Source organism: Larus michahellis, chromosome 1 (genome assembly GCF_964199755.1).
Source record: "Larus michahellis chromosome 1, bLarMic1.1, whole genome shotgun sequence".
Taxonomy (NCBI): Eukaryota; Metazoa; Chordata; class Aves; order Charadriiformes; family Laridae; genus Larus; species Larus michahellis.
The window spans coordinates 184,789,326-184,806,391 of NC_133896.1; the positions used below are offsets into that span (position 1 = coordinate 184,789,326).

A 17,066-nucleotide genomic window follows, 5' to 3' on the forward strand; every position below is an offset into this window, starting at 1 on the left:
GTGTTAATTCTAGAATCATGTTAATAAGGATGAGGGATTGTGGAGATAGGAGGACCTGTGAAGGGTTTGGGTTGAGTTCTGCGTGTTTTAAAGTGCTCTGGCACTTTGTTTCCCAGCCTGCGAGGGCAGGGCAGTTGGAGCAACTAAAAATTATCCAGTTCAGATGCTGGGGCCATGTGTTATGCCCCAGCGTGATGGATGCAGCGTATAGACAGAACTTAAAAGGATGTGTGGTTCGTGATATGTAGCATTCCTTTTTAGTTGTGTAATACCTTAAATAAGACATGTGATTTTGAAAAAGTTAATGGTTTAATATAATGGTCCAACTTCTGGAGCCGTGAGTGCTTTCTGTGCGTTTTGAGATTCCCCGGGTTTATTCTTCTCTCGTTAGCATGACAACATCTTACATCTATTTCCCTTGATAGCTACCTTTCTGCAGCAGCTGCCCACTCTCACTGGGCTGCTTTTTCTCTTTCCAGCATAAATAGTCGTTTCCCATTTTCTGTCCTCTGTATACCTTCTTCTCTGCTCCAGTGCCCTCCCCAGATAAAAAGTCTAATAGCTTATTTTATTTGCTTTCCTGTTAGTCTAGATATTTACCTCACCTATTTAGATCTTTCTATTAATTTTTTCTTCCCCCCCTCTGCTCCCCACAGTGGGCTTTCCCCCATTTTTCTTATTAGAAATAGGTAATAGTTTTGTCTCTTGTTTTTTTTTTTTATTTGATCCCTTACAAGTTAATAAGCAAATGAGGTAAAAATTTTTAGAAGTGAAAGGACATATCAGAGTTTTCAGTGGAAAGTGCTATATTTCCAATAGGGAAGACAAGTAATATGTATCCTCTGCTTCTTATTGCTGCCAACTACATAAGGATGTGACCTGAATTCTCCTGAAGAAGTATCATGTAAGTTTGCAGTAATTTAGTTTTTTGCATAATTGTATAACTCTGCGTGAGTTCCTAGAGTAAATGTGTTCTACGCTTATACTTTTTTCCTTAGGGTTGTGCTGCCTTAAGTATTGCTGTAACATTGTGCGTAACCCCCTGGGTGAAAATTCCAGAAGGAATTAGCCAGTTCATTTGCAGCATTGTTTCTTGATTTGAAAGTTGGGAGTTAAAATACAGCATGTTTAAGTGCAGATTTTTTTTTGTATGTTCGTGTATCTGTGTATTATCTCTGTTGTAAGACTTGTAATGCGTAAATACTGCTTTCTAGTGCTGGAAGAGGCAGACATATTTGTATTTTTTTCTGTTTCAGCCCCTATTAGTATCTCTTTCAAGGCTGTCAGGGTAAGCTTAAGTAAATTAATAAATTCAGATAATTTCTCTTTTTTTTTTTTATTGAGACTACTAAGGAATTTTTTTCTTCCCTGTAAAATGATGATTTGCAAAGTTTGAAGCTAGCTGTAAAGCGTTACTGTATTTTCATTATGAGTCAGATGAGTAAGGCATGAAGATGGCATGGAACCTGTGCTACAGCTATGCCCGGGTCTTCTAGTGGAATCTACAATTCTAGCGTGGATAAGACAGGCAACTCAAAATGATCTTATAAGGATGACTGTTTTCATCACGTAGCTGTAAGAAATTTGAGAGGTCTGTTAAGGTGTGTAAGTGCAGGAGAAAACAGTTGCATGATCATGAGATCCGTAGCACCTGGCATGCACTTCTGGGATCAGTAAGGGCACCTCTTAAAGCATAAACCAGAAAAAAGTGAAGCTTTAGTGGTAACCGCCTTTTTATCCTGTAGCTCAAATGTCATTCTGTTCCTTTTGAACATGGGGTATTTGAGTTCTCACACTGGTGGTTAAAACCTACTTCTTTTGCTTTCACATGCATAGTAAGCGAAGTGTGGGACAGGAGAATGCTAACCTTTCTGTTACATCTGTGCTAAAAAGAAATGCAAGGCCAAATGGTTGTTGTGGGTAGGGTGGGGAGAAAGACTTTGTAACCCATTTGCTGGGACCTTGGATATCGGTCCTTCTTCCAAGGACTGCTTTATGTCTTAGCTCAGTAATTTCATTTTTCAGACTACCAGGTTCTTTCCTGCACTGTGGCACATCCTCAAGAGAAGCATCATGCTGCCTCGGAGGTGTATAGTATTAAAAGTGATTTGGGAGGTGATTCAAATTTGTGTCTCCAATGACTCAGAAGTGACTAGAATCCGGTTCCTTCAATCCCCATGTGAGGTCTTTTAAGTTCTTTTCAGTAGTACCCTGGAAAACAAAGTTCAAAGACCTCAAGAGGTCATTTAGTCTGTGTCCCAGTCCTAGACAAAATTTATTGTGCTTAGGAAAAAAAATCTAAGAATCACAGAATAGTTTGGGTTGGAAGGGATCTTTAAAGGCCATCCAGTCTAACCCCCCTGCAATGAGCAGGGGCATCTTCAACTAGCTGAGGTCGCTCAGAGACCATCCAGCTTGACATAGTTCTCAAAGATCTCTCTTAAAATTTATGGAAGTTAATTTCAACATAGGGAAACCCTCGTGATAATTCACGTTACATCTAATTTTGTCAAGAATCATCAGTGAGCTAGGAATTTTAATCCTGTATCTTCTTGACAAGACTTCTCATTTATATCCATCTCCTTCTGAAGTTAGTAGCAGGCACTTTATAACAACATATTTTCTACTCTCAAATATTTGAACCATGTGTAACTTAATTTGGAACAATCATGATGTAAAAGCTTGGAAACTAATTTCATTTATGAAACAGAGAATTAGATAAACAATAGTAATACATTGAGTGAATAACATCTGACAGTGAAGATTCGTGCTGGGGTGGGGGGAAAAAGGAAGGAAGGAAGAAAATAATAAAGGACAACCAGACTGGATTTAAGGAAAAATTTGTGTGGTTTTGGGTTTTTTTGCTTGTTTGCATAATAATTGGAATGGGTCCTACATTATCAAACCTATGCTGGTTTTTTAAGTGAAATTCTTATGACAATGTGTGAATAATGAGAAATAAATTCAGCTTACATAATGCATTTGGGAGATCCTATTTGTATGAATTATTTTCTGAAAAGAATGAATAAGCCAAAAATTCCAGCAATATTAATGTACTCTTATATAATCACTTTGTCTTCGTGGTATTTTTTTAATAAGGTGATTACATCGTATATTTAAAAATACATCTTTTAGGAGGAGATAGGGAAAATAGGTGTATACTCATTTATGTTCTAAGGTAATGATAATTTTTTAATATGCCAGTGGTTTTTGATAATTTTGGTGCATATATTTACATAAAAGCAGTCAGTCACAGAAATACTTAATTTTTGGGTTGGTTCTTTGTTGCTCAGTGTTGAGACATATTGACATATCTTCTTTAAGATTTCTTATTATTGAAATCCAACTGAGAATATTAACCTGGCCAGGTTGAGTGAAGTATGTTGCCTGATATTTTAAGTATGACTTTCATGACCTTAGACCATTTATGCGATTAACGTTAGCATCTTTATTCAGTTTCTCTATATTAAAACAAAAAATCTCATTCAAACTTGACTGAAGAGCAAAAATTTTAAGAATACAAGCAATAAATACAAAACCTCTGTATGTTCTTTTCTTTGTGAATTGACCACAAAACCAGCAAAAATATTTTCTGAATTCATTAATGTTTTCTCTAAATATTAAGAGTTAACAGCGAGTGTATTTGTGTTTACTTTGGCAGTAAAAAAAGAGGAGGAGGATTTTGAAGAAAAGAAATCCATTAAGAAACGAATCAAAGAATTAAAAGTTCTGGACCCAAAGATTGCACAGAATCTGTGTAAGTAGATTCTGTTTTTATGACAAAGTAGTGTTGTATAAATGTACCATAAAAATGTCTTTCTGTCTTGTCTGACTGCCTGGTAACCACTTTTTGTTTAAAGCATATGAGAATATGTACATACGTGCAGTAATTGGTGTTAAGCCCAAATGCGTGTGTTGATAGAACTGAAACACGTTTAAAAAGACTGAGAAAACAGTTAAAGGTTATCCCTTGTTTAAGACTGAAGTTATTATCTTCTGTACATATTGAAGCAGAAGCGTACAGCTATATATCTAATTATCGATCTATATTTTCAACATATTCATCAAGGAATACTGACTGTCCACCCCACCCCCCAGCAAAGAAGACAATAATGTTTACAAGATGTCTGGTTAGCTCTCATGTACTATATAGAAATAAGGCAATACTCAGTATTATGCAATAATATGCAAATAAAGATGATAACGTTTTGGCAGAGAGGAGTTCTATATAGAATAGGTTCCGAAATGCTGGCAGATGTAACATAGGAAATGACTGGATTATGATGAATAAATACACAGATTTTATAGGAGCACTTTGTTTTTTAACTGTTTATATGTTTGGTTTTTTTTCTCATGGTGCTTTTTTCATGAGAAAGCTCTGACAAGACCATTGAGGAAAAAAGTGTAATTGTCACCGCAGCACAAAATACTATAAAAGCAGCGATTGTCCTGCAGAGTAGACTTGTTACTGGCTGCTTATGGAGGTCTTCTGTGATGCTGGATATTGTGCATAACAAATGAATGGAGAAGGCTGCAATTGTAGGAGAACAGTAATTAAGAATACATGTAAAATTGTTATCTCTTATCTATATTACTTTGCATAGTGTTTGTCGACCTGTAGATGCTATAGCCTGTTTAATTGGTGTTTTGTAAGTAGAAGAAAGATTGTTGTCTTGCTTTCTTCATTATACGTTAAATCTTTGTTTTAGCAATTTTCCTTGGTTCTTTCCGAGTGCCTTATGAGGAAATCAAAATGATGATATTGGAAGTAGACGAAACACAGCTGTCAGAGTCCATGATTCAGGTAAGGAAAATGACACTTTAAATCCCAATATTTCAGGATAAGTTTCTCATTACGCAGAAACCTGTAGCTAAAAAGTCCCTTAACATAAACTTTTGGATAATAAATCACTGCAAGAACTTTTGTTTTTCTGTGAACTGTAGGTTTTTTATATCTGTAAAGCTAATTTTTTTTTATGAAAGAAGCTGAATTTATTTTCTCTATTTTCTGCATTGATATTGTCCACGCCTAAATTAAGATTTTTCTTTGGTATATATTCAAACAGCATGTGATATTCTGTTTACTCCCTAGTTACTAATTTTTTCTTTAATTTGTTTCTAACCTCTGTCTCATCTGCACAAATCTGTTGTTCTGGTCAAAAACTGGATAGTAAAAGGTTGGGTCCTTTTTTGTTTGTTTGTTTGTTTTTTGGCGGGAGTGTGGGTGGGTATTTGGTTGGTTTTTGGTGTTTTTTTTGTTTTTTCCCTCCCTGTCCTTTTACAGCTGATAAAATTTGGGATCTTGCCTTAGGGCATACTCAGGGACCACTTCTCTTCCCAAGAGTTTATTTGGATAGTGTTTTCCCTTTCTGTATTATGTTATTCAAAGCACAAAGTCAGTGTAATTCTGTGTGGACACAAACTGGAAGTTCGTTCCTCATGTTCTTCTGTGCACAGCATTATTTAGGGCTGATAAGTCAAAGAATTTCAGAAAATAATTTAAATACTAATACTTCATTATAGCGCCATGGGAAAAAATAATTCGGATGTCTGGAGGTCATTAAATCCAAGCCCCTGCTCAAAGCCATGTCAACTAGAGCAGGTTGTTCGGGTCCATTTCCCATTAATTTTTTATTATCTCCAAGGCTGGACACTCCATAGCCGTTCTGGACACCTTTTCCAGTGTTGAACTACCCTAATGGTGAAAAACTTTTTCTTGTTTATCTAATTGGAATTTTCATTGTTGCAACTTGTGACCTTGGCCTTCTGCTGCACACCTCCAAGAGGAACCTAATTGCATCTTCTCTGTGCCCTCCAGTTGGGTACCTGCAGACCACATTAAGCTCCCCTGAGGCTTGTTTTCTTACTGTTCAACAAACTCACTTCTCTCAACCTCTCCTTGCCTGTCGTGTGCTGTGTTCCCCAGTCATCTTGGTGGGCATCCATTAGATTTGTAAAGATACATCTTTAGACCAAGATTGTCTGTCTTTTGGACAGGACTGCTGCCTGCTGTGATGAACTCCAAATTTTTGCTGTTATGGCTCATAAATGTCAAATCATAATTATTATCAATCTACTAGTAATGTGGCATAGGTTTCACTTACAGAGGGTTTAGACAGTTAGTCGTTACAACATACCCGAAAATGTGTTAAGAGACATGGGTACCAGTCCCTGCTGAAACATCCAAGAAAGGTAAAGTTAGATTTTTAGGAAATGTATGCTTTTTGCAAGAGTGTTGACTAGTGAGTAAATAATACAGGTAACAGAGGGAGTCATAATGAGTTGTAACGTTAAGACTCTTTGAAATTCAAATGTGTGACTCATACTGCAACACATAGCAATTTCTATTCAACGGTCAAAACAAGGCAAATTTATATTTGGGTGCTTTGCTTGCAAAATAAATTTCCACCATATTGGAATGTCAAAATAAGGTCCTACTGAGGAGGCTGTACAATGTTCAGCATGCTCCTATTATTCCTGCATGCAGTTTGGCCCTCACTTCTTGTCACTTGGATTTCAAAAATCTTTAGACTCGGTTGAGCTATTTGGACTTCACTTTTCTTTAAATGGAGCTTGTCTACTGATTGATTTGAAGAATGAGATGTTTCTTTTAAGAAACATTTGAAGGAACAAACATGAGCTGTCATCTCCAGTGGCAGTATATGTAATCATTGTATAATTCTCTATTTCATTCAATGATGCAGTTAATGTTGGCACTGAAACTATTACTTTAAGGTTATCAGGATGAACAGAGCAGTTTACACCTCTAAGCTGTTTGTTCATTCTAGTCTGCACTTGCATCACTTTTCTTTTTCAAGGTTTTCTTCAGACTCAAACAATGCATGAGGTGTATCTTTATTTTATTTTATTTGGAATAACAGTAGAAATTCTCTAAAGGAGTATGAAAAGCTGAGAGATGGAATAAGTTGAAGAGCCAAACGTGAGGTGAGGAATAATATCCTACAAGAGGGCAGTGATGTTAGCAGCTGCTGTGATCGAGTGCAAGTCAGTGTAGTAGAAGTGATAATGCTCACAGTATCCTGTATGAATACAGTAATATATATAACAAGACATACTGTCAGAACATGGCAGGTTCCGCATATTGGGGTTTTTTTTAAGCATATAAGTGATTCATGAGTATAAATTATGTTTTTTTGTAAAGTGATTAAATACTTGCAGACTTAAATCAAGTGGAAAATTCAGTAGAACTTAGGCTCCAAATTTACTTTACAAGTTTGGTTGTCATCATTTTTATCAAGTGATTTCATCCAAGTTTCTTATTTCCGGGTAAAACAAGCCTGTGATAACTTTGAAAAGGGGACCATCTGAGTTTAAACTCAAAAAAGGACTTAAGACACCTATCTTTCTTTGGAAGTGGAAGAATAATGTGCCTTATTGCTTTAAAAAATTGTTTTCCACCTTCACATTGCTTGGGTTACTAAATAAATTTAACTATCCAGCTGTATGTCTCTATTTAGAATCATAGAATTGCCTAGGTTGGAAGGGACCTTTCAGATCATGGAGTCCAACCATCAACCTAACTCTGACAAAAACCATCACTAAACCATATCTCTAAGCACTATGTCTACCCGTCTTTTAAATACCTCCAGGGATGGTGCCTCAACCACTTCCCTGGGCAGCCTGTTCCTTTAAAAACATTCACAACTATGGGTTATGATCAAGCTATGAAAATGTAGTCCCGTATATTTCATGATGCTGAGAAGAGCAAAAACACATATAAGTTTGCAAGCATATGACTTATTTATTTGTTTATATAAGGTACCATAAGATATTATGGTATTTTTCCTTTCTAGAAATTTCTTGCCCTCATCAATTTTTTTTGTCGATGTTTAAATACTGCTCAGTATATCCTAATGTCACAGTTTCTGAAGCTGGAAATTTCTCCTTAATCCTGTTCTTCTGTTATGCTTAAGAAGTAAAATGTATCCTCCCCCTGCCACACTTTCTCCAGTTAAAAATGAAATCAAGTTCTTAAAGGCATAAATACTCCAACTCATGTTGTAATCCAAATAGTCATTGACTAATTATTGGAATTTTTCTTGTGACTTAGTCAAAATTCTTTCTCCTGCTTATTCTCTGTTTGATATTCAAAATGTGTTTCATCTTTAGCAGTTCAAAAGCTTTATCTGAACACCATAAAGCTGCTTTGATATCAGCTGCTGCTTCAGGTTTTTTTTTCTGATGCTTAATATTGAAAACATTCATAGAACGCTTGACTGTTTCTCTTTTTTGAAAAAGTTTTGCAGTCAGTTTTTCTACATGTGAAAATTATTGTAGCATCAAACAATAGAGTTTTAATCTCAGTTAAGATTAGTGAAATATAGTATATTTACAGCTGGTTATATAGATGTATATCAAGATAAGAAATAAGTGGGTTATGAATCTCTAATTTAAAGTGTATCTTTTTACACTCTGTACACTTTTTTGATCCGTATTACTGATTTAGCACTGGACATCTTCATCTATAATTAATAAATGTAGTCTTTCCTACAAAAAAAAATTCCAAATGTAATAATGGTAAGGGTATATATGACTGTCCTAAATTCTTCATTCTGAAAGTCAGTCTGACCATGTCCAAATCAAGCTCCATAAAATTTAATTTTGCATTGTTATTTTAAGCATCGTTATGCAGTTGTAATAGTTTTCTTTTTTCCTACCAGAATGCTTATTTGAGCATAGACAGACTGTTAAAGCAGTCTACTCTTTAACTATCATTTACTGTTTCTTTGGTTTATTTAGACCTTTGCTTGTAAGTCTAGCTTTTCTTATTTACTGACTTTACTTTCTTGGTAAACTACGTTGTCCTTACTTTGGATATCACAAAATATTGTAAAACAAATTACTTATTGTAGTCCTTAGAATCAAAGTAGGGTTTCAGTCCTTGAAATAGTAACTGTTTTTACACTAAAATGAAACAGTGATAAAAGACTGGCTAGATCTTTTTATGCATCAGAAAAAAAGGCTTGATAAATGCTAAACTGCCTTAAAATTACAATTGTTACAAGAGCCAAGAGATTGAGTTACAAAAATTAAAAGTAGTAGTATTAAACAAAATATTCAAGCTGCTTTTAAAAATAAAACTTTGGATATATCTGTTCTTCAGTTACAAAACTAGTATTTTCATACTTTAAAAGAGGAATATCTATACTGCGATCCAAGGATGCAATTGCAGTTTGAATAAACACCTGGGGTAGCTTTGAACAACTAATACAGGTTGTGAAGGTAGCATGGAGCCACTGAGTTGACTACTGGTTTAGGGATATTTTTGAGGTACTAGTTAGTGTTGAATTCTTTCTTCTTAAATTGGGGAAGTATGTTAAGCAAAGCATAGCTATGACTTTTTATCTCTCTGGTCCCAGAGAGATAATTTGTATATCCTAACTGGCTGGATTTCCTGTAGAAGTAGAAACTAGGATCTTTTGTGGATAAAATTAGGGTTTGGGATTTTTTTTTTTTTAAGACTTTCAGATTGAGATGCTGTTCACTAACTTAAATAAATTCTTTTCTGTTGGTAGTATATCACCAAAGCTATTTACTTGCAGAATGATAAAGCAGACTTTGACTTAACTGAAGTGTCTGCCTTTTCTGTCAAGTAATGGGGAAGTGCTAGTCTTTCTGATCCTTTCTTGAAATATGGTAGGTAGTGGGTTAGCTGTGTTTGCTGGACCTGACTGAATCTTTATTTTAGTTCAGAAGAGTGATCTTATCAGCAGACCAGGGAGCGTTTTAATAAAGAACACAATCTCTCTCTTGTTTTCTCACTATGATGGAAGCTTAGCCACTGTGTAACCAGGAACACAAGAACCATAAGTTGAGAAAGAGACCAGGCTAGAGGGTCTCTCTAATTATAGTAGTCATTTTGGAAGGGACTGAGCTACTGACTCAAATTATATACCATAATTAAATGTTTGAGAAGCTCTCTACTTCCAGAACCTCAGAACAGCCATTTTTAGCCAACCTAACTGATTGTAATTAGAGTGGGATTCAGGTGCCTAAATGTAGAGGTCTATACATAAATATAGGTGTCTAAGTGTTCAGGTAGCTCCAGGGAGTCTGAGGGCTCTTCAGATGATCAGATGAAGGTGACGTGTTTAGATTCCCTTAACTGTGTTCACAAGACGTTCACTTGTGTAAGTGTCCAAGCTCCCCATATAGACTCCTGAATTCAGCTGAAGCTGAGTCCCACCTCTGAATTCCTACTTCTGGCAAGTTTTGAGGAGTAGTAGTGTCTAATGTGTTTAAGCTTTTGTTTTGAAATACTACAAAATAAATACTTTTTGTCTAGCATTAATAATTCTTGCCATCCATTAGGTGGATATATTATACTTGAAATTCTTATTCTGCCTTCCCAGTTCTATTTTCTTCTTGGTGTTCTGTTTGTATAGTGCCTATCAAGCATATTCTTTCTTTAAAATTGGTGTTTAAAAAAAGACTAGAAATGTTTACAGAACCAATAAAAGATGCTAGGTAGTAGTATTTAATCGCTTGCTTGTTTACACTCTGTTATGTTAGTTTGTGTGTTATCAATTTATATTCTACTGTTTTCAGGGAGGAGTGTTGTCTTTGGGGTGTATGGTAATGATGCATATGGAATACCATTTGCCTACAATACAAGCAACATAGAATCTGAGATTTTTAAGCCTATTTTTTTTTTCTTGATAGAATTTAATAAAACATCTTCCTGAACAAGAACAATTGAATGCATTGTCCAAGTTCAAGAGCGAGTATAATAATTTGTCTGAGCCAGAGCAGTTTGGAGTTGTGGTGAGTTCTGGTTTATTATAAATTTTTTTGGTCCTTTTCTGAAATATAGTTTTAATATAATATTATAGAAACAATACCAGCTGCTTCTTCCTAAATGTGAAGAGGTTCCAGACTGGGAGAAGAGTACAAGTGATGCCTTTTAATCTGACTTTTAGTGAACATATCTGTGGATATGTAAGGCTTGATTGTTGGAATATTACTGTTGGAATGATTCGGGATTCTCTTTCTTTAAAAAAGTAATTTAGCTTACCAAAAAAAAAAAAAAAGGTGGTATTTTCTGTGGCAAAGTTTCATTGGGAGATACAGAGCTATTTTTGAATTTCCATAGCTAAAATAGTTTGGCTTTACTTTTGTTTGCATTAATAAATCTTAACTTTTTCAGTGAATTTTTCTACACTGATGATTTTCTTTTCTATTCTCTATGTAAATGCGAAGAAAATACTGTAGTTATCACATGGTAACCTATTCTGCCTCCTTCCTCCTATGTTTTACAGTATGTTCTGTCAACAGTACTTGTAATCACTTTTTCCATTCCCAGTGGCAAGATACATTTATAATATTTCCCATGTTGAATTAACAAAGGAAGACTGGAATAGAAAAAGGAAAATAGTGCTAGGTCACTGCTGACAGTTGATAATTTTGTGGAAATATAATTCGGATATAATTTCTGCATAGCTCATAATTCATATTTTTTAATGATTTCATCCAGACAAACAAAGAATAAGGCTATTTCTTTTGCTGGGTGCATGTATCTTTATAAATCTTTGATTTTTTTTTTTTTTTTTTTTGTCCAATCCTAGCGTTTCAAGCTAAGATGGTCACTGTTAGCTTCATATGTGAGGATTTCATATGGGAGATGTATCTGCAGTCTTTAGGAAAAGGCTTATCATGTCTTTGTAACAATAGGAGCTTGTTATTCATAGCTATCTGTGTGGCTATCAAATATGTGTACTTAAATATTGGAATGGTTGGAGTACAAGTGTGGGCTAGAAAAGCAGCGATCACTATTATTAATCAACTGAAGAATGTTGTCTGGTCAGGAAACATCACCGAACTGAATCGGTGCCAGTTACGGATGTGACAAAGGCAGTCTTCGTGGAGTACAGGTACTTATAAAACAAAACTAGTTCTGAAGTGGTGCTTTTGCTGAAAGCTGTTGCTGGTGTTCATTTTCAATCCATCTTTAACAAGCGTGACATTGTACACTTAATGTAATGCTGATTTCTGTATTCTCCGGAGTCTTCTAACTATACTCTGGGAGCAAGGAAAAAAAAAAAAAGAGGAATATGCTTTTTTTTATTAACACTTTTATTTATTTTCCAAGATTTTCATACGTAGTTTTCTGATTGAAACCATATTATCAATTTCTTTTGGTTCAAATTTCTTACTTACAAAAGTTAATGAAATCTTTTGCTTTTTATTTCTTGTTGAGGTTTTATCAGACATTCAAGGGAACTATTTATAGTTCATCCCTATCTTAACTGTACTTTATTTGATTAAATTATCACCACTTATCTCAAAAGGTCATTGAATAGGTCTCTGAGATTCTTTAAAAGAAATATACTCCTGCAACAAAAAAAATCCAGTCAGAACATATTTTGTTGTTTTATGAGACGTGAAACTCAGTTGCTTGCAAAGAGCACGAAAGGTCTAAAGTCGGAGAAATTATTACCTTTTCACTTGTTTTCTTGCAATATTTGTTTATTCAATTCAGGAAATAGCCGTAGTTTCACAAAGGTGGATTTCACAATGGTAAGTTTTAGGTTTGTTTTTAGCCTAGTTTATATTACAGAGCTTTAGAAACAGAGAAACAGATTAGCAGTTAAATCTACCATGACCAACAGAACTTAACCTTTTGATGATGAGAATTGGGAGGAAGCTGTGATAACGATTATTATATTTGAATCAGTTTTCCATGTGGAAACCTTGGTTTAAATCTATAATTTCATAAGTGAGAGTTCCTACATTTGTTTATCATAGAATCATAGGATAGTTTGGGTTGGAAGGGACCTTTAAAGGTCATCTAGTCCAACCCCCCTGCAACGAGCAGGGACATTTTCAACTAGATCAGGTTGCTCAGAGCCCTGTTCAGTCTGACCTTGAATGTTTCCAGGGATGGGGTATCTACCACCTCTCTGGGCAACCTGTGCCAGTGTTTCATCACCCACATCGTAAAAAAAGTCTTCCTTATATCTAGTCTCAGTTGTGGTAATCTCTACAGTCTCTCTATTTACTCAGTTGTGGTAATCAAGGTAAAGTTAAAATGCATTAGTATGTTGGTGTCTCTTGAGGGGAGAAAATTAAAAAAAAAAAAAAAAAAAAAAAAAAGGAAAAATCACAAACCACAACCAAAAAATCTCCAATCTCCTGAAGAATCATTTTAATAATTTTTAAAAATAATTTACATGGGCTTAAATTGTATCTTCTGACTTCTCAAATTCTCTTTAGATTTTCCATGGTTCTAGGCTTTCAAAGTTTTTTGGGTTTTTTGGTTTTTTTTTTTCTCACCTGTATATTATTTCTTTCTTGAACATGGACTAAAACTGCAACTGGTATACAGTAGATGTTAATTGGGCATTCTAGGAATATATAGCCATATCTATGGTATGGTAGGCTTCTTTTCTGATAAAAGGGTTAGCTCCTTCCTCTCATTTTCATCTTCCCTCCACAAATTTCTTCAAATCCTGTCGGGCGAAACAGCTGCGTTAGATTCTCCAAACTTTTTCCTTGCTCTCAAAATTACTCTTCATCTGAAATGTCAATAAAGTCTCTGATGCAATTAGGAAACAGATGTACTAGGTTTAGTCTGGAGTCTCGCATGTTCAAAATTTAAGTAATATATTGTAATATGTACATTTCCTAAGATTATGTTTCTTCATAGTCCCATATCTCAGTCAGTATATGAGATGGGTGGTGCCCTAGGAATTAGATTTCCTTATGCAATGAATAAAAGCTGTTCAGAGTTCCTGGCTCATTTGGTCTAGAAGTTGAAATGTTTGGAGAGGAGTTGATAAAGGCCAAAAGCAAGAGGGGAAAAAAACCCAAACCTAGTTAGGAAGAGTGAGTATCATAAAGAAAATGAAGCAATTTCTTGCATTTTTACTTCTGCCATAATCTTTTAATATAAATCTGTCTGCCCAGACATTTAGATGACACTGTAATAAGCAACATGGGAAGAGGAGAAAGCCAGTAATGGAATATTTAACAAAGACTTTGTCGAGCTCCATTTTCTGTTTTTTTGTTGTTTTGGGGGGTTTTTTTTGGTGCTATGTGGTACCATAGATGACAAGCCTTTCTGTGCTTGTCAGAATTGGACCCTCTTTATGTGAACATTTTTGGGTTTTATGTTTAAGTTTTATGTAAACATGAACTTTTTTTTTTCCAAATAATTTTTTTAAAAGAAAAACTAATCTAGTCTGTTCTGGAATTGAGCTCTAGAAATGCTGCACTTTTATTCAATAATATTAAGAGTTCATGGGTTTCCAGAAAATTTAATATTAGAAAACTGAAAAGGTAGATTGTTGATGAAGAGGAGAGGCTCATGTGTATCACTCTTACCGAGAAAAGTTGAAGGGTCCTGTGCTGAATAAATTAGACTGAGCACGATTGTTCTCCCTGATAACCTTGGTTCTAAGTGTGTCTGCCAGGATGACAGAGATAAGCCCATATCTGAACTCCAGCAGCTTCATTTGAGTCTGACAAATTATGGCAAAATGCCAGTAAAAATGGATTTACTCCAGTAAATTTGACTATGAACTGGACTGGCAGAGGAAGAGACACCTATTTGACTGTGCCAAATCATTTCAACAGTGATATGTACTGTTTGGGGGGGACTTATTGGGGAAATACTTATATAGGACGACTGCAAGCAGGGTTATGCATTTTGATTGAATTACTAAAATACAAAGTTAAGTAGCAAACCTATTTTTTACTTTATTATCAAGAATAAACATTGATTCAAAAAAAAAAGACATATAAAAACTGATTCCTTGTAGGTTAAATCTTGCTTTGCTATTTTTATTTCATATTTGAGCCTCACTCAACTGACAAGTCTGTTTTTTGCTCCTTAAAAATATCAGATTTACTACAATTGGATACACCAATAACAGTAATAAATTTGAAATCTAGTGTATCAACATTTTCCAACTGAACATGAGCCCTCGAATACTTAATTTGAGATGTCTTCGGGAAAGAAACTTGGCTTATGGGGACTAAAGTGCTTATTTTTTTTGTTTTTGCTGTCATCAGACCATCATAACAGGTGTTATTTTGTATTTTGAAGACTAATCTCTAGTTTTAATTCTTTCAAAAAGACTCCTGTAATATTTGAGCATTTATTGGTGGTGGTTTTAATACCATATTATTGTCTCTGTAACGCTAAGAGTATGTTCACTATTGTGCAATTATAGAATTGGCTATCCTGATCAGGTGTCTCTAAAAAGGTATTTTAATTGCCAAGCAAAAAGGTGTCTGCTTAATAACCAGTGAACCTTCCTGGTATCGATATAGTATTTTATGGCCTAACTCTCTTCTGATGCATGTATTGTTATGAGTAATAAAATTTCTGAATGCACTCTTATACATATCTGTGTTACTTAGTTTAGTCACATTAATCCTTTAATTACTCCCCTTTCAGCACTACCTATTTGTTATTTTGTAAATGAGGGTATATTTTAAAGCACTCCTGCAAAGTTAATTCCTGCAAAGATTCAATTTTCTAGAATCTTAAGCCATAATTCATTTTATTCCACTGTCCTTTTGCTGTGTTTTTTGAACTCTGCTAGTATTCAGGTATAAATAAATTTGAAATCATTTGTTTTAAGACACTGATTTATTTGTATTGATTGACAAGATGCAAGGTTATTGGTAGACATGTTTAACTGTTAGGTATTTCTTTCAGATGTACCAATTCAGTTCGATGGGACTGTCAGTCTGATGAGAAGAGCTAGAGCAGTAGTATCATAGCTCAAGTTTTGCTGGATGTGGCCCAATAGATTTGATAAATTCGTCTTAAAAAAAAAAGAGGCAACTCAGAAAAATGTTGCATTAAATATTAAGAGTTCTTACATCTTAAAAGTTGGTGGAGTTTTTTTTCTGAAAGAATAACTGGATTCCCACCGAACAATACAAGTGTGAGCTTTCCCTAGTTTTCTGTGCAAAGCATTAAGAAAAACCCCAAAAACCCAAACCCCATCATTGGTCACAACTTTTCTAGTATCACACCATCTATGTATCTAGTAGAGCTGACTTCAGAGAACAAGCTACCGTCAGTTTTTAACATGAAACGTTCGTTGTTTCTCTTGGAGGGGGCACTTTCTGAATAAGTCGGTTTTTTACTCTTTGAATATGGAATCTTACACCTTTGCTTTTCATCAGTCTCCATCATCCCCTCTTATATCTTTTCTTTTATTCTCCCTGGGGAGTGGGCTGAGAATTTCTACTCATTTCGTTAAGAACTGCTGTTGATACGAATATGAATCTTTTCAGTATAGCTGTTGTTTTGTTGTGTTTTTTTTTCTTAAAATTGCTGTTTTATGGCTCTCTTGCTATTCTTAAATGAGGAGAAACAAATTTAAACATGCAATACAAGACTTTGGGTTTATCTTTTAGGTAAGTAGTGTCTTATAATAATGGTATTTCAGAGAATTTGGAGATCCCACGTTAATTTGCTCTGAGTTTTGGTTAAGGAAAAGACTAAACTATTTGACTCCCAAGGAAGAGCCTAAGTAGTGAATAAACTGATAATTATTACTTGTGTGATAACCGAAATTTTTATAATGGAAACCTTTTATCCTTCTGGCTTTGAATTCAAAGTCAAGATTTGATACTCTGAAAGAAACAGCTAGACACTTACTGAGATACTGGCATGCTGTGACTGTGACAGTATTGTATATTTTACTTCAACCAAAGTTAATTAACTTTGTTCTTGGCTTAAAGACATTGAGGGCGTGACTCTAAACAGTTCAGGTTCCCTTCATGTGCGTGTCTTGTTTTTCTTTGGTCTTTTTTTCTTTTTTTCCTGGTGACTCCGTGGGTTGCTTTTGTGGTTTCTGCAATTATCCTCTTCTTTTTAAGTTACTTTGCACTTCTGTGTTTTCTGTTCATTCAGCAGTAAGTATAAAATAAATCCCTTATTACCCTTATCTTCTCTTCCAGACTTTAGGTTTTCTTTAGATAAACTACTTTATTTTCCTGTATGTTCTTTCTTTCACTTACTCCAGGCTGATGTCTCGGAACACAGATATTATCACCTATTACTGTGGAGTTTGGGGTTTGGGGTT

General features: G+C 34.9%; 1 protein-coding gene across 2 annotated transcripts in view; it reads left to right on the forward strand.

Annotated features, from left to right (window-relative positions):
• The window catches only part of DIAPH3 (diaphanous related formin 3), a 244,841-nt gene that overhangs the window by 102,816 nt on the left and 124,959 nt on the right, over positions 1-17,066 (forward strand). For both annotated transcript variants that reach the window (XM_074564575.1, XM_074564566.1), the window contains 3 exons: positions 3,662-3,757; positions 4,710-4,804; positions 10,684-10,785. In XM_074564575.1, coding sequence (XP_074420676.1) covers positions 3,662-3,757; positions 4,710-4,804; positions 10,684-10,785 — 293 coding nt within the window. The remainder of the gene's footprint in view (positions 1-3,661; positions 3,758-4,709; positions 4,805-10,683; positions 10,786-17,066) is intronic.